The sequence below is a fragment of the Canis lupus genome, chromosome 25 (assembly GCF_003254725.2).
Source record: "Canis lupus dingo isolate Sandy chromosome 25, ASM325472v2, whole genome shotgun sequence".
Taxonomy (NCBI): domain Eukaryota; kingdom Metazoa; phylum Chordata; class Mammalia; order Carnivora; family Canidae; genus Canis; species Canis lupus.
In genome coordinates this window covers 27,444,922-27,462,877 of record NC_064267.1, presented here as the reverse complement: position 1 = coordinate 27,462,877, position 17,956 = coordinate 27,444,922, and the positions used below count along the sequence as shown (strand labels likewise).

Sequence of the window (17,956 nt, the reverse complement as noted above, 5' to 3'; positions counted from 1 at the left end):
GGTCTGGAAAATGAACTGTAGTCACTTTGGGAACTGAAATTAGTACAATTCATTTCCAAGCATTGGGCCTGGCCACTGGCCAGGAAAGCAGTACTGAAGATGCTTGAGTAGTGTCTACCCAAACCCATAGCCCTTTGTGACATCATCAGCCAGGGACTGACTATAAGAAGAAAGGCTCTGCCAACATCATTTCCCTCAATCCTGGCCTCCATCACCTCCTAGGCAAACATCAAAGCCAAGGGCCATGCTTCTGTTATCAATTCTGCTGCTCATGTCTCAAGCCAAGGGCGTACATGTTGGTATGTGGACTCCTCTTCCAGTGGCCAGAGCAGCTCTCCCAGGTAGGGCTGGGCATGATGGTGACCTTGCTCACGTCACTTCCATCCAGTCAGTGGTGAGCATTAAGGGCTAAGGGAAAGATTCAGTTGTTGAGCTCATCAATTAGCTAATTGGTCACTAAGAGGCTGGCTGAAAAGAGCACAAGAGCAGTAGCTTCAGGTTTTCCCATATACCCCCCCCCCAAAGATTTCCTTTATTTCCCTTTCTTCCCCTCTCTTCCTGAGCCCAAAAGTTCAACCCATCTGACCTGAAGTTTCAGTTCTGAAATACTAAACTTTATTCTTGAATGAGTGATGGAGTGCCTAAAAGCAAGGGCCCAGAATGAGCTGAGCATTAGAACTCCAAATCAGGGGAAGAAGAGCATGGGGCTCAGGAAAATGACAGAGGTCTGGTGAACTGCAGATACAGAGCAAAAGTCTAGCTGGGCACATTTACATGTATGCACACAGGAAGAAGGCCAGGGCCTTTTATTCTCAATAGGCAGCCCCTCATGGTTCTCTGAGGAACCTCAGGTTCTCTAAGGTTCTCTGAACCTGATGGGTTCTCTCTCCAAGGTGTGGCTGAGGTTGGAAGGAAACTGGGTTATTTCGCTGCTCTTATGAGTCAGGTAATTCCCCATGTTTAACTTCCATACCATCACAGTGGGTTCTCCACACTCAGCCTCATGCATGTGAAAGTTGAAGATTTGTCCCAAGTCACACAGCAGGGAAGTAGAAGAGCAAGGATATTGTACCTGTTTGACTCTAGGGCTCACATTTCCCTCTCTGCACACTACCCCATGAAAAGAACACAGCCTATTCACCTGGCCTCCCTCATTCTGGCCTTGGGCATTGGCTGAAATGTGAGTGGGTGGTAGTGCATGTTGTCGGGAAAGAATCAACAGAATGTGCCTCTCTCTGATGTGGGCAATTGCAGTAGATTCTCACCCATTTTAGCATTGCCTCCATCACTGCTCAGGGGTTTTGTGCTCTACTATTAACAAGTTTACAGGAGTTTATACCCGTGATATCAGTTGTTCTTAAGACAAAGATGGAGAATGGGGCTCAGCTGCCAGCCCCATGGAGCCTTTGGTGCAAGATGATATGAGAAATTCTGACAGCTAATGTGGCTTGAGGATTTACTCTGTGCCAAGCACTGTGTTGGACACTTCAATACCCACACTCTCATTTAATCCGTAAAACATCAGTTCTATACAAGGGAGGATAAGTAGCTTTCCCCAATGCTTACTGAAATCATTTAGTCAGTAAACAACAGAGCCAGGATTGGACTCAGGCTGTGGGGCCCCAGAGCCTGCCCTCTTAGAAAAATGCCATACTCTGTGTCTCAGAGATGTCACACAATTGGTTCCCAAAGCTGTCATCCATCATTCAACCAAGCTTCAGGCTCATAATCACTCTTAGTATTGTGGCACATTGCCTCCCACATGCACAAGGCCAGCTTGTTAACATGTCTGAAACCATAAGTTCATATATGATTGTTTTATCCTGACTTTCCCCCTCAACACTGTATTTGGCTCACATCATTAAAGGCCCTCCATAAGCATAATTTTTATGGCTGAATAGATGTGCCCTACTTTAGTCATAACATTGAGGATGCCTTCAATTTATTGCTGTTGTAGAGATAACTATATTGAACATCTTTAAACTGCTGCATTCTAGATTCTTCCCTTGATAATTTCCCAGCAGTAGAACCACTGAGTCAGAGGATTGTTCATCACTATTGAGTGTCCCTTCCACGCCATCTATGATGCTGTCATTCTATTAACAACAAGACAGGCATGTATCTTTTCCCAGATGTGGCTTACATTCTGGTATCATAGGCAAAAAGGGATGAATACGGTCTGAATTAATACATTGTTAAAGTGATGAAGAAACATAATGCAGCGTAGGAGATAAAAAGGGGCCAGGACAGGAGGAGCTAGGAAGACCTTTCCAAAGAAGTGATTCTTGAACCAAGGCCTGAACAAAGTGAGTCATGCAACTACCAGAGAGAAGAATATTCCAGACAGAGAGGGGCACTGAGTAGTGCTAAGAGCACACACCCTGAAGTCAGATTGCCTAGGTTCAAACCTTGGTCTGGCCATAATTGTCTGTATGACCTTGGGCAAATTACTTAACCTCACTGTCCCTCAGCTGTCTCAACTGTAAAATGGGAGTGATAATAATAGTACCTATCTCAAAGCATTATTATGAAGGTTAAATAGATTGGTCTTTGTAGAGTGTAACATTGCATGATGCATAGTAAGCATCTGTGTCTAGTGAATAAAAGAGGAAGTGCAGATCCCAAAATTCTGAAAAGAGCTTTTATAGATTACTGACAGCTGAAGGCCTTTAACACAAATTGCTAAATTTTCACTGTAGGTTTTTTTTTTTTTTTTTTAAGTAAAACATGACCACTACTGGGCCACTCCAATCCATATTATAAAATCCTCAAAACCTTTATTGAATGAAAAGTTGGGAAAGTGGCATCCAGAAAGAGACGAGAGGAGATCTTAGGCTCCTTAGAGGCAAACTCATTCCTTGTTCCAGAGCACAAGGTGACATTCATGTCAACCAATATTAATGGCATGTCTCCTCCTCCTGGGGGCAAGGCGCTGGTCCTGTACTCTGTTCAGAGTAAATTTCTCTTCTCTGCATGAGTAGCCACAGCCTTTGTTTTCAGCGTCCCAGGGCATGCATGGAACTGCTTTGCCTGGAACAGAATGTTCCATCTATAATGGCTCATCCTCAGAGCTTTCAGTAGGTCCAGCCCTTTCTGGGCCACTTTTCTGTTTTCCTGCATGTATATTTCCTATGGCTGCTATAACAAACTGCCACAAACGTAGTGGCTTAAACATCACCCATTTCTTATCTTATAGTCCTGTAGGCTAGAAATCCAGCACTGGTCTCACTGGGCAAAGATCAAGCTATCAGCAGGATATTATTTCTAATCTGAGGCTTTAGGAAAGAATATTTTGCCTTGCTTTTTCTAGCTTCTACAGGTCTTCTGTATTCCTTGGCAGGTAGCCCCTCCATCTTCAAAGCCAACAGTATGCACCTCTGCATGCCTTTCTACCATAGTCATATCTCTTTCCTGCTTTCTTCCACCATGTTAAGGACCCTTGTAACTACATTGAGCCCACTCACGTTATCCAGGATAATCTCCCCATTTTAAGGTTGGCAGATTAGCAACTTTAATTCCATCTCCCAAGTCCCCTTTTCCCTGAAAGGTAAGCCCCCTGATAAGCTCTAGAGAATGGCCCATTAGGACATTGACATCTACTGGGGTTGGGAGCATTATTTTGCCCAGCACTCCAGGGGTGGCTCTGGACAAGTGTTTTCCTGTGATTTATTTTAGACTATTGCAGAAACAAGCTCAGTGAAGTGATTTGCCTGAGATCATAATGCTGGAGAGGGGACAGAGCCAACACTTCTGACCCATGTCCCAGACTCTGTGCAACAAAATAAAGCATCTGTTGGCTTACTTGTGTTCCTATGGGTGCTTCAAGGGAAAGCTTCAGCTCTAGAATGGATATAATGATAGCTACTTATAAGCCTCCATGGATATTGACTAAGTGTTGCTACTTTTCCCTTTTTTTTTCTCTTTCATTCTACCAGAGTGTGGTAAAAGACCCATTTTTGAGGGAGGATCTCAGTATTCCAGAATCATAGGGGGGATGGAGGCTGAGGTGGGTGAGTTTCCATGGCAGGTGAGTATTCAGGCAAGAAATGAACATTTCTGTGGTGGCGCAATCATCAACAAGTGGTGGATTGTCACTGCTGCTCACTGTTTAATTTCTGAAGAGCTACTGTAAGTATCAAGAGCCTATCCCTGTTGCCTCTGACAGTGTTCACTCCCAAGACATCCCCCACACTCAGCAAGACCTGATTGCTAAGGGAAACCCTAGCCCTAGTCAGTCCTGAGTCAGACAGAAATGATTACCACCCAACCTTCAGCCCTTTGTCCAATGCTTTATTTCAGTTTTCCTCTTCACGATGTATAAATTTGTTCATTTGTTCTTTTTTTTTCTTAGTTGAGTTTCTCCATCAGCTCTGACTGTATGTTATAAAATATTTATATAGTTCCAAAAGCCTTTTGCCTCTCCTGCCAAATCTGACATTCTTCCCAGGGAAGAGGAGGCAGTGAGCCTGATGGTGGCATCTACTGTGCCCTACACATTGCCTCCAAGGACCAATAACTATGGTTTCCCCAAGGTCACATACTATCCTCTTCAGGAACATTTGTGGTTTGGTAGAGTCAAAGTCTTGGTCCATCCACACCTTCTAGGACATGTAAGTCCTTCTAGGAGGAAATCCTGTTAATTCTGGAAGTCTGGGATCCTAGGCTATCTGACACTCTATTTACTTGCTACTTGCAGAGTTGTCTCTGCACTCCAGGAGACTGGTTGTAAATCTAGCACTTACTGGTTACTAATCATGAGTCAGTTACCTGCTAAGAAATAACCTTCATTAACTTATTCATTTATATATCAACCCTGAAGAAGGTAGATGAATAACCCCCATTTTAATTCATTCAATCTTACAACAATCCTCTGAGGCAGGTAGAATGAACAATCCTATTTTATAGAGAAGGAAATAGGCCCAATGACTCACCCACAGTGCACACATAGTAAACAGAAATAGGATTTAAATCCAGGACCAAATGGAGACAATAAAGCTTTTTGCAGCAAAAAAAATAAAAAAATAAAAATAAAAAATAAAAAATAAAATAAATCCAGGCCCCAGTGCTTATGCTTTCTGTGATACCTGCTATACCACCTTAAGAAAGTTGGAAGATTTAAGGAAAAAAAAAAAGAAAAGAAAGAAAGAAAATTGGAAGATACACAGAAAGTCTGGCCTTTAAAAGTTAATAATAATAATAATAAAAAGCAGTGGAAAATTTCACCATGACATAACCCAGGAGACTTGTTGCATATGCTTCCATGATATACTTAAGGATTGGCTATTAGGAAGTTTCTGGCCATTCTGCCTGGAAAGAATGCCTAAATTATTATTAAAAATTCTTTCTGCTTAATCAGTGGTAGGTCTAAATTAAATTCTGTGCCTGGGTCTCTAAGTTGCTGGTAGACAAATCAATGTAATAACACCTTACCTATCTGAAGCAAGTTTGATCTATGCCAAGTAGTCTCTTGTGTATTCTTTGGAGTCCCCAAAGCTGAGTACTTCCTCTGTAGCATTAGTCAGGAGTATCTCATTCACATCTCCAAGACTGCTGGAGCAGCAATGTGGCCGTGGTCTGCCCCTCCTGCAGTTTCACTTCCCTCGACTTCTTTAAAATTCTTACATCAATAAATAAATAAATTAATTAATTAATTAATTAATTAATTAATCCTTACATCTTCTGAGCAACAGCTCCAGTAGGACAAGTTCTAAAGGCTCCTAGAACTATATGGGATATAGGTTTTTTGGGCAGAGTAAATTCTGTGTGCTTCATGACTCCTCTTCACCTTCTACTTCCCTCTCTCTGGTTCTACGCCACAGTCCAACAGACTTGAGTGTTGTGTTGGGAAGCAATGACTTAAGCAGCCCATCCCTGGATATAAAGGAGGTTGCCAGCATAGTTCTTCACAAGGACTTTCAAAAAGTCAACATGGACAATGATATTGCCTTGCTGCTGTTGGCCTCGCCTATCACATTCAATGGACAGATGGAGCCTATCTGCATACCCAGGAAGCCCACCCCCTCCACATGGCACAAATGCTGGGTGGCAGGATGGGGTCAGACTAATAGCGGTACGTGACTGTTCAGCATCTCCTGAGAGCTTCTGAGGGAGGAGCCATATAATTGGCATCTGAGGTTGGGCCCGTAAATCTAAGGATGTGGTCAGGGACATGAAAGGAGAGAGGGCTAAGGGGAAAGGAGAAAAAGACTTGCATTGGAGCAAATCCCTGCATACCTGAGGCTCACAGAGGCCAAATCTCAGCCCCTTCCCAGTGCCAAGGAAGCATCTCCTCGAAGCCCCAGGCTGAGATGCCAGGTCCAAGCCATTCGCCAGGTGTGGTCATATTCAGCCAGCACAGAGCAGTCTTGTTTTGCTTGTTTAACTGAATTTAAACTCCTCATTTTGCCAGGGGCCCCCTTCCTTTTTATTCTCTCACATCTCCCTTGAGTCACACCTTGATGTTTCCCACCTGGTTCCTACAGGCATTCTAGATACCTGTCCTGGCCTAGACTTTTCTGATGGTCCTGGAGTGTTGCCCAGCCATTCTTAGAAATTAATGTGTTGTTACTTGTTGTTACATTGTTACTTGGCCAAAATAGGAGGAACTATGTGAGGGCAAAAAGGGATTATGAAAGCCCCATTGGACTTCCCCCAATGAAAATAGGTAGGGGAAGAGATGGGAACAGCATAGCACTGCCTCAGGACTGAACAAGACTCTAGGTACATAGGGAACTTTGCAACCAGCTGTGGTCTGGAAGATGGTAGGAATTTCAGGGGTTTAGTAACCAGAGAAAAACTAAAGTAACACTGTTTCTAGGCTACTACTGGAGAATTAGAAGTAAAGAGGAGGCAGATGGGTATCTGTAAGATTAAAAGTACTTAAGAAGAAGAAGAATTTGAAAATCTGTGTGGTCTGAGTTAACAAGACAGAGAAAAGTTCAGACAAATTCCTGGAAGCTGGGAGTCCAGAAAGGGCTGTGGCAAATCTCCTATAAAGACTCTTAGTCAACCTGTCCTTGCCTGGAGGACCTGAAAGCCTTTTTCCTGGGAGCACAAACCTACTTTCAGCAGCCCTGTGCTAAGGAAGTATCATACTCACTAAAAAGTAGCAATAGGTATATAGGCTGAAGAGGCAGGATTATAGTGAAAAATGATCAATAGCCAGCTCCAAGAAGTCAAGTCTGTAGGGTCGGTTGGAGTCAAGCAGGAAGCCTGCTTGGAAGCAGGAATATAATTTTGAATAAGAAGAATAATTCAAGTAGGTGAGGAATTATTTAGAAAAGTCTGAGATGACAGAATGAGTGAATAACATAGAATTATTGGAAGGAAGTAGAGAGTGGAGGATGTAGAGAAAGATAGGCAAGTGGCTGGTGGGATGCAGGGATGCACAGGGTGATCTAGTTGCACTGGGACTGCTATCTAGTGACTTTTATAATGTGCTTTCTTTGTGGGCTAGATGACAAATACTCTATGAAAATTGAGCTGATGAAAGTGCCAATGATCATCATGGATTGGGAAAAATGTTTAAAGGCGTTTCCAAAACTTACCAAGAATATGCTGTGTGCTGGATATGAGAATGAGAGCTTTGATGCTTGCCAGGTAACTAAGGAGTATTCCCACCCTCACCTACAGGCTCCTATCATCTCAGGGCTGCCAATGCAAGGGTATCTTCTTTTCACTGAGAATAGACAACAAGAGTCTACTGTTGAGAGCCCTGCGAATCAGAGCTCCACCGTGAGAATGGGGACATGAATTGAGGAGTACTCATTGTCAGATCCTTGGAATGTTAATGCATAGCCATGAGTCATTATATAGCAACCCTGTGTAAATATTTCTATTCTTCTCTTGATATACTACATAAATAGGGCTCCAAGACTTTTCCATTTCTTGAAGTTCTTTTTTTTAAAGATTTTATTTATTTATTAATGAGAGACACAGAGAGAGAGAGAGAGAGAGAAGCAGAGACACAGGCAGAGGGAGAAGCAGGCTCCATGCAGGGAGCCTGACATGGGACTCGATCCCGGGTCTCCAGGATCACGCCCTGGGCTGAAGGTGGCACTAAACTGCTGAGCCACCCTGGCTGCTCTCTTGGAGTTCTTAAAAAAACAAAAGCCAAGCAGAATTTGAGATTCATACAAGGAATCATTTTATTTCATTAACTGTGGAGCACATTAAGCCCTGGGGAATCCAACCATGAATGAGATAGTTTCTCACCAAAAAGAGTCCACAATCTCCTGGGCAGGCAGTTGAGTAAAGATCTGTAATATTTTGGAAAATACATGTGGATTTCACTCAACTAAAGACTGGTATCTTTAGTTTTAATATAATGAACACAACCATTTAAAAAGAAAAACAGTTTTGATTGATGCTAGAAAAAATATGAAAAAATCCTCAGAAATTAACTTTCTATGGCTCTAAGGATGAACTATGCATTTTGTCTTTACTTTCTTCTTCTTGGGAGATGCACTGTTCATCATCACTTTGATGAGTTCCACTTAATCCTACTCATTTGCTGAGTAATGAATCTCATCACTGGTGTAAAACTATGAATGCAGATGTTAAACATTGTGTAGAGTGAAAATGGGTAGAGTATTTATCTACAGACTTATCTATTATTGTTTAATGTTAGGAAATGGTAAAAAAAAAAAAAAAAAAAGGAAATGGTAGTTTTCCCTGCTAGACTGTGAGATAAGGTCTAGGGAGAGAGTTGCTGAGAATAGGGGTTGAGGGAATCAAAGGAGAAGAAAATGAAGAAGAGGCCTGAGGTAAGAAAGAATGGACTCCTGCAGCAATGACACTGTTTAGGAGTCTCTCATGTGGTGAATACTGTGAGGACCAAAAAGAGAAATGATATCAATATCATGTTAACCTTGTGTTTTCTTCACATTCTGGACAATTTAAAACATTACAAGACAAAAAAGAGAATCAGGAGTTCTGGTTCTGGACAAGATGGAGTAAACATATTATGCTAATCCCTCCCACTAAGTACAGCTAAAAGTACTGGACTTTATATTATAAAAACAAAAATAAGGGCTCTGAAAGGTAGAGATGCATATTGCATATCCTAATGCTTAAGGAATGACCCAACAGTGAGTTCCTTGGGTTTTCTTTTTGCCTCTTATATATTCTAGACTGGATGTTAGACAAGACTGCAACCCAGAATGCCAATATGCACAGAGGAAAACTAACAAAATAAGAAAGACTTCCCTCTCTCTGGACTAGGAAAGGAGCAGCCTAGCAAGGCAGAAACTTTTTGACAATAAATATTAAATATTGTATTCCAATAAATACCAAGAAAAAATTGATGGTCCCCCCTACCCCATCAACCAAGGTCAAGTGGACAACCTTGACTTCCTTCTACTGTCCACCATGGTAGTTACGGAAGAAGCTAAGTGGAGAACCAGAAGTTTAGCTACCATCTAGTAGTAACCAGCCATCCTCTGCCCCCCTTGATGTCAGTGGAGGCCACCTGAGGAACTTGGGTTTCCATCTCACTCAGGTATCCCACTCAGGCATAACTGGGCACTCCTGCTTCTCACCTAGGTGTCATCACTGGCCTGAGTGGGGAATCCAGGCTTCCACCTCAGTCCAATGGTAGAGTTGCTATCCCCCACTCCAGTTTCAAAGAAACCTGTTAAAGGTGAAGATTTAAATGAGATCCAATCTTATAACCTAATACTCAAGGCAAAACTCTAGGCAAGATCTGTCATAGCTAGAATAGAGAGTTGGATTTAATTTATTGATAAACATAGGATAAGGAAAATCAGGAAAACTAAAGCCAAAAGTCAGAGTAAAGAATTTTTTTTAAAAGAAAATTGAGAACCATTAATTCCTAGAATAAATCTAATTAAAACTTGACTCAAGGAGTACCTGGGTGGTTCAGTCAGTTAAGCTCAGGTCATGATCTCAAGGTCCTGGGATGGAGGCCTGCAACGAGCTCCCCCCTCAATAGGGAGCCTGCTTCCCCCTCTCCCTCTGCCCCTTCCCCTGCTCATGCTCTCTCTCAAATAAATAAAATAAAACAAAAACTCAAAATGTACGATGAACTTAAATATAAAAGCATAAAAACTTTCAGAAAAAAAAAAACACAGGAAATCCGTGAGACATAGAGTGACATCAAAGATACAATTCATAAAAGTAAATATTGATAAACTGAACTTCTTCAAAGTTGAAAACTTTTGCCCTCTGAAAGACCCTATTAAGAGTGTTACCAAATCCAAGTTCAGCTGCCCAGTCACTTGAAAGGCCATTACTCAAGAGATGAGTTGTTTGGTTTTTTTTAAGATTTTATTTATTTATTCATGAGAGACAGAGAGAGAGAGAGGCAGAGACATGGGCAGAGGGAGACGTAGGCTCCCTGCAAGGATCTTGATGCAGCACTCTATCCCAGGACCTCAGGATCACACCCCTGAGCCAAAGGCTGACGCTCAATCACTGAGCCACCAAGGTGCCAAAGAGATGAGTTTTTGATTGGAAAGAAATTTGTGCTTTATTCAGAAGGCCAGCAACCCAAGATGATGTCTTGACCAAAAGCCAACTCTGGAGTTTCTGTGTGGCCCAAGGGTTTTAAAGGGGTTTAGGATGGTTAATCAGCAAAGGAAGTTCAGTGGCCGACAATGTTTCTTGATCACATGGGAGCTATAAACATTATCCAAATGCAAGGGGATCTGGTACTGGAAATATTCTGTTCTTTCTGCAAAGGAGGGCCAGGTCGACAGATGCGCAGAGGGAGGTCAGTAAAATCACCTGTGTGACCTAAAAACAAACAAATAAACAAACTAAAAAACTAAAAACAAAAACAAAAACCATTGTGCTAAAAAAAAAAAAAAAAAAAAAAAAAAAGGGTTAGCTACTCAGAAAGCCAAGGAAGCTTCACACAGACTTCCTAACTTCAGTGGCCTAGAAAAGTTCTGGTCCTTCAATCCTTAAGGCCCATGATCTGCAAACCTAAGGAAAGTAAATTCATTGTGTTACAGATCAAGGGACTTAGGTTAACAAGCAAGGAGTGTGCTAACTTGAAGCAAGTCAACCTTTAAGACTGATTGGAATGTTGCTGCAAGAGGATGAAAACAAAGCCACAGATTAGGAGATGATATCCAACAAAGAAATTACCTAGAATATATAGAGAACTCTCAGACTCAACAGTAGAAAAAAACTTTCTAATTAGAAAATGGGCAAGAGACATGGACAGACATTTCACTAAACAAGATATACAGATGGCAAATAAGAACATAAAAAGAGGTACAGCCACTTGGGAAAACTGTGTGGTTCCTTGAATAGTTAAAAATAGAGCTACCTGATGACCCAGCAATTGCACTACTTGGGATTTACCCCAAAGATACAGTTGCAGTGAAAAGCCAAGACACCTGAATCCCAATGTTTATAGCAGCAATGTCCACAATAGCAAAACTGGAAGGAGCCTCGGTGTCCATCGAAAGATGAATGGATAAAGATGTGGTATATATATATATATATAATGGAATATTATTCAACCATTAGAAATGACGAATACCCACCATTTGCTTCTACGTGGATGGAACTGGAGGGTATTATGCTGAGTGAAGTAAGTCAATCAGAGAAAGACAATTCTATAGTTTCACTCATATGGAGAATATAAAGAATAGTGAAAGGGATAGGGGAAAGGAGAGAAAATGAGTGGGAAAAATTAGAGAGGGTGACAAAACATGAGGGACTCTTAACTCTGGGAAACGAACAAGAGGTAGTAGAAGGGGAGGTGGGCGGGGGGATGGGGTGACTGGGTGACTGGGTGACGGACACTGAGGGGGGCACTTGACAGGATGAGCACTGGGTGTTATATTATAATATATGTTGGTAAATAGAACTCCAATAAAATATACATTTATATTTATATATTATATATATTTTAGGGGAAAAAAAGAAATGAAAAGAAGTTCAATGTCATTAGCCATTAAGAAAATGCAAACTAAAGCTACAAATGAGGTATCACTCCATATCTCTCAGGATGGCTAAAAAAAAATAGTGATGTCACCAAATGATGACAAAAATGCAGAGGAACTGGAGCACTCATACATTGCTAATGAGAATTTAAAATAGTCCAACCAATTTGGAAAACAGTTTGGCAGTTTCTTAAAAAACTGAACACTCTCCTGCCATACAACCCAGCAAATGCCACTCCTAGGCACTTATTCCAAATAAATGAAGGTTTATGTTTACATTAAAACTTGTGCAGGAATGTTATAGCACTCATAATAGCCAAGAATTTAAAACAAATATCTTTAAAGATGTAGATGTTTAACCATCTATGGTACATCAATGCCATGCAATACCACTCAGCTGTGACAAAAACAAACTATTCATACGTGCAACAATGTGGATGGATCTCCTAAGACTCACACTGTGTGAAACAAGCCAATCCCCAGAGGTCCTACACTGAATGATCCCATTTACATAACGTTCTAGAAATGACAAAATTATAGACATGGAGAACGGATTACTGGCTGCCAGGGATTGAGGAAGTGTTGCAGGTAGGAGGGGATAGGGTAGTAGCACTAAAAACACAAGGGATCCCTGGATCAATGCCAACATCCTGGTTGTGCTATTGTACTATAGTTTTGCAAGATGCTATTATTATAGGAAACATGGGATCTCTTTATATTCTTTCTTATAATTGCGTATAAATCTACAGTGATATCAAAATTAAATAATGAAGAGAAGACAAAACTTCCCAATAATAGTAGTTCCAGAAAGATCTCAGATCATAGCCATGCCACAGACTCAGAGAGCAACCATTTCATACTGAAACAAGAGGCAAAGGGCTCCAATATCAATAAAAAAGGGAAGGGACGCCTGAATGTTGAGCATCTGCTTTAGGCTCAGGGCGTGATCCCGGGGTCCTGGAATGGAGTCTTACATCAGGCTCCCTGTGAGGAGCCTGCTTCTCCCTCTGCTTGTGTCTCTGCCTCTTTCTGTGTCTCTCATAAATAAATAAATAAAATCTTTAAAAAAATAGAAATGGGGAAAAAACATTTGATAGATAAGATTGGAAAGAGAGGTTGGTCATAGAGAATGTGGGAAAACATCGCAAAGGCCTGAAACAGCATCATGTGCTCAGGGAATTTCCAATATTTCAGAAGCCAGAAGTAATAAAAGAGGAGTCTGGAGAGGTGGACAGAGCAAAAATCACCTAAGGAGGTGTGTACCAGGCATAGAAGATTTGCTGTTCTCCTAGGTTGTCACTCCAACTACTCACCCAAGAATATAAGAATCAGGGTCCATGGGCATTCCAACCTGACCATTTCAATCTTTTTGATTTAACACCATCCCACGTTCAAATGGGCAAAGTCAATTATGACAAAATTTGAAATAATCAAGTGTCATCCTTGATGACATTTTCTGTACCTTTGCTTCTGTGGCTGGATCCACCATCTGGAGTCTAGGAGTTTTGCTTCAATACCTCTCCAATCAAAATGTACTTTAGTCAAAGCTTCTAAAATTAATTATCTATTATTTAAGAGTATTATAAATGAATGTGTTGTTATCATTTTAGGCCTTGTTTTTAAAACTATGGAGTGAAAAGCTTTGCTCTCTGTTTAGACAGCTTTCTCTTGTTATCAATAAGCTGACAGTGATGCAATCGAGGAAATTTTTCCGAAATTATACGATATTATCATCACTTAAAAACAGATAAACCAGGCAGACTGTCCCCTAGAATTTAAAAATAATTGCCTTTAAAAATAAAATCATACTTTTAAATTTAGCAAATTTTTAAAAATCATGTCATCACATAATTCAGGGAAGTGATAATTTTATAATGAAAACATTAAAATATGTTCAAAATAATAGCAATAAGATGATTCTATACTTAAAATGCAAATCAAAATTAAATGTTAAAATGGAAAACAAAAATAAATAAAATAAAATGGAAAACAACCAGGTTTTTTTTTTTTTTTAGATTTTATTTATTCATAGAGACAGAGGGAGAGAGGGGCAGAGACACAGGCAGAGGGAGAAGCAGGCTCCATACAGGAAGCCTGATGTGGGACTCGATACTGGGTCTCCAGGATCACACCTGGCTGCAGGAGGCGCTAAACCGCTGTGCCACCAGGGCTGCCCACAACCAGGTTTTTTATGTACTTTTCCCAACACTTTTCCTCTTTGTAATACCTTTACTAAGGTTATACTATGAAACAAAAAAAGCTCAATTAAAAGATAATTTTTAAATGGCATAGTAAAATCAAACATATCCCCAGCTAGTAATGCAATACTTTTGGGAAGGACTAGCAATTTTCTGGAGCAAGTCATCACAATGAACTATTTTCTTAGCTGTCTTCTCCGCTCCAGCAGAAATGTTGTCTGATTTGTGTGTAAATTCCCAGTGCTTAGTGCAATGCTGGGCACATGAAAAATGCTCAACAGATCTTTGTCAAGTAGATGAACATTCCAAGGAAGCCAGCAACTATCTGCCCATAAAGTAGCCCTAATGGAGAGGACACCTGAATGAGGTCCTCAAGGAGGTAAGAGTCTGCAGGTGGAGAGGAGGTTAAGAGTGGGCAGTTGGTTGGGCTGCCAGGAAGTCTGGTTATGGGACTGCGAAGATGACTTGATTTAGACTTGAGCTGCTTTTTTTTTTTTTCTAAAGACTTTATTTTTTAGAGTTTTAGGTTCACAGCAAAATTGAAAGTAAGATATTGGGATTTCCCATGCACCCCGTTTCCACATACCTAACCTCTTCCTCTATCAACATCCCCCACCAGAGGGGTACATTTGTTACAACTGATGAACCTACACTATCAGTCACTATCACTCAAAGATTACAGTTTACTTTAGGATTCATTTATGGTGTTATATATCCTATAAGTTAAGATAAAAGTATAATTATGCATAGCCATCGTTATAGTATCATACAGAATAGTTTCACTGCCCTGGGTTATCTTGAGCTCATCATCCCTGCTGCTTTCACAGAAGTCTTATTTCACTCCACAGAAACTTTGACTTTTAGGATCACAGACTTTTTATTTTTATTTTTTTTAGATTTTTTTTCAAAGATTTTATTTATTTGTTCATGAGACACAGAGAGAGAGAGAAAGAGAGAGAGGCAGAGACACAGGCAGAGAGAGAAGCAGGCTCCACTCAGGGAGCCCAATGTGGGACTGGATCCCGGGACTCCAGGATCACACCTTGGAGTTTAGCAGGCGCTAAACCACTATCTAAGGCAAGACCCTATTTTGAGGCAATGCTTGCTTTTTCTTTCCAAAAGGAAGAAAAAAATTAAGTTTATGCATAAAAGGACACATATTTACAGATGTCCTTCTTGGTCCTAGCAGTCTGTGAGGAGAATCCTATTTCCTAAATATATAAGCAATATTTGTAATACATAAAGGCAAAACAACAATATTAATACATTTCTAGGGCATTTACTACATAGCATTTACCCTGTGCCTGGTGATTTATAGATTCTTAAAATTTCATCCTCCAACTCTCTTGGGAGGTACTACCAAAGTATTATTTCCATTTGAACTATATGGAAACTGAAGCTTAGTAGAGTTATTTGCCGAGGGACAGTTCTCTCCTTGTTGTGTAAGAAAATAACAAATAATCAAGGCAACAGATTAATAAGATTTTTAATAACATCCATTCCTTCATAAAGTGAAGAAAGTTGTAAAAACAAAATTTATGGAAGGAGTTATTGGTGTGGAAATCCTGTTGATATAGTTCTTCCCCAATAACGGAAACAAAACTTAGCACAAAGAAAAACACACACAAAAACCAGACAAGTGTTAGAGGCAACATTTTAATACTGAAAATGGCGATTTTTGTTTTGGCCCATATTTACTGGGTGTCCCTGAGCCACAATCTCTTTGCTCTGTATATCCCTCTGCTTGGCGATGTGTCCCTCAGCCAACCCAAACTCCATTTGAACACATTTATTCATTGTTTCTCGCTACACTTTATCCCTGTTATCCACACCCTATGACCTTGGAACTAATCCCCATCATTTATATCCAAAGTCATCCCTGGTTCAGATTTTTATCATTTTCATGTCCTCATCTTAGTCCCTCTATTTCCTGTCTGATTCCCCTCCATCAGCCCCCACACTCTTCCTGTCAAATTCCTATTCATCCTTCAAACTAAATGCTTTGAAGTCTATCCTGACATATCTTCCCTCAACAGAATCAATTTACTCCCTGCTTTGTACTCCACCCATATTGTGTGCATACTCTGTCCCATCAAACACAACTGATCCTTTTTGTTTAACATTTTTATCTCTTCCAGTAGAACATAAGGTCTTGTATCCCAAAGGCCGGATAATTTTTCCCTCAGATTTGTTAAATGGGAATGATCAAACCTCTTCTGACCTTCAGTTTTAGAATTATAAAATGGGAATCAAAATAACTACCTCACAGAGATGTGACGGAGCACAATTGATGAGAAACAGAAGTCCAGGGGCTAGCACTATGCCTCACGTATCATGTCCAGGAAATATTAATCCTCCTCCTCCTATTAGAGCTCAGTATAATATTCCATTAATTCTAGCCACCCGTTTATGATCTTGGAAAAGGAGGCTATCTTTCTGCTGCAGAAAAGCCTCCTAAAGCCACTCAGCAACTTCCATGAAAAGCAAGTAGCAAGGTGAAAAGAACGTGTGCCTTAGTTTAGCATCAGGAAGTCCTGATTCCAACTCAGTCTGGCCTACTGTGTAGCCCTGATCAAGCGATTAAGCCTTCTTATGCCTCGGTTTGCATGTATAGAAATGGGTAAAAGGAAGCCATATATGCATAGTACATGGTAGGGACTTGGTATATATTTTCTATATATGTAATCATGTGAGTCATAGGCACATGTGAGTCCACCCCATAGGAATCATGCATTCAGAAAAGCTTTAGCTCACTTATGCCTTGCAGACACCCACACCAAAGAATAAAAAAGGGACATCATTCTCCTTCATGCCTCTGGAAGAACACCAAAGAAGACTCAATGCATATCTACAACTCTAACAATATTTCTCATATTCTGCTTTCATTCCTTTCTTTTACAGCCCTTTACAGAGCTTCTAATTTGATAAGGTCCACAAAACTAGTTCTCACTCCTCTTGGTCTGTGCAGCATTTACTCTCTCCTCCAGCTCACCTTTCACTGTGCTGCATGCAGTGATTTTCTTACCAATTCTCTCTCTCTCTCCTCTCTCTTCAGTTTTGCCCTCTCCACTGTCTATAACTCCTGGAACAAGCCTGACAGCATCATGCTGCTCCTGTGGACAAAGGAGAGGGGTGGGCATTGGTCAGCAATGACAACATCTCCTTTGGCAGCCTGGAGCAGGGGAGATCAGTGCATTCCCTAATTCATGAGCTATTCTTTGCCTCAAATGAACAGTCTAGAATGGGACTCACTATTGAAATGTGTTCTCTGCCCACAGGGTGACAGCGGGGGGCCTCTGGCCTGCACCACAGAGTCTGACAAGACCTGGTACCTGGTAGGCATTATCAGCTGGGGCAAGAGCTGTGGACGGAAGAACACACCAGGGATATACACTTTGTTAGAAAATTACACCCTTTGGATCAAGAAGGTGACTGAGATGGAGGGAAGACCTTTTAATGCTGAGGAAATGAGAGGTTCTCCCAATAGGAAACAAATGAGGTCCCATGCAGCAGAATTTCCAGAGCCAGGAAGCTGCAGATTCTGGCTTCTGATTTCACTTCTGCCCTACATGTTACTCTGGGCCATTTTCTACTGATAATAAAGCAGATGCTATTCCTTAACCAATGAAAGTGTGTGAAAATGTGCTACCAGCAGACAGACTGGCTACAGATTAGATCTAAGGACCAGGAACTGAGGGTGATAATAGAAAGTGGGACCAGAAATGCAGGCTGGAGCCCTGGCTGGGGGACTAGGCTTTGGGTCCCTGCATTAGTCAGGACTCTTTCCACTGCAAGTCAGTTCTCTATCTCAAACCATCTAAAACCAAAAACAGTTATTTG

General features: G+C 41.0%; 1 protein-coding gene across 5 annotated transcripts; it reads left to right on the top strand.

The window, feature by feature from the left end:
* Window positions 1-146: 146 nt before the first annotated feature.
* LOC112669662 (serine protease 55) lies at window positions 147-17,737 on the top strand. Of its 5 annotated transcripts, none has more exons than XM_025462931.3 (6): window positions 168-299; window positions 1,998-2,114; window positions 3,936-4,128; window positions 5,820-6,070; window positions 7,457-7,599; window positions 17,395-17,737. In XM_025462931.3, exons 3-6 carry the CDS (start codon window positions 3,995-3,997, stop codon window positions 17,710-17,712), a joined length of 846 nt encoding a protein of 281 aa, XP_025318716.2. In that variant the 5' UTR covers window positions 168-299; window positions 1,998-2,114; window positions 3,936-3,994; the 3' UTR covers window positions 17,713-17,737. The 5 variants fall into 5 exon arrangements, with proteins under 5 accessions (XP_025318713.2, XP_025318712.2, XP_025318716.2 ...); XM_025462929.3 differs by having other exon boundaries at window positions 190-341; XM_025462928.2 differs by lacking the exon at window positions 1,998-2,114 and having other exon boundaries at window positions 147-299.
* Window positions 17,738-17,956: the final 219 nt, after the last annotated feature.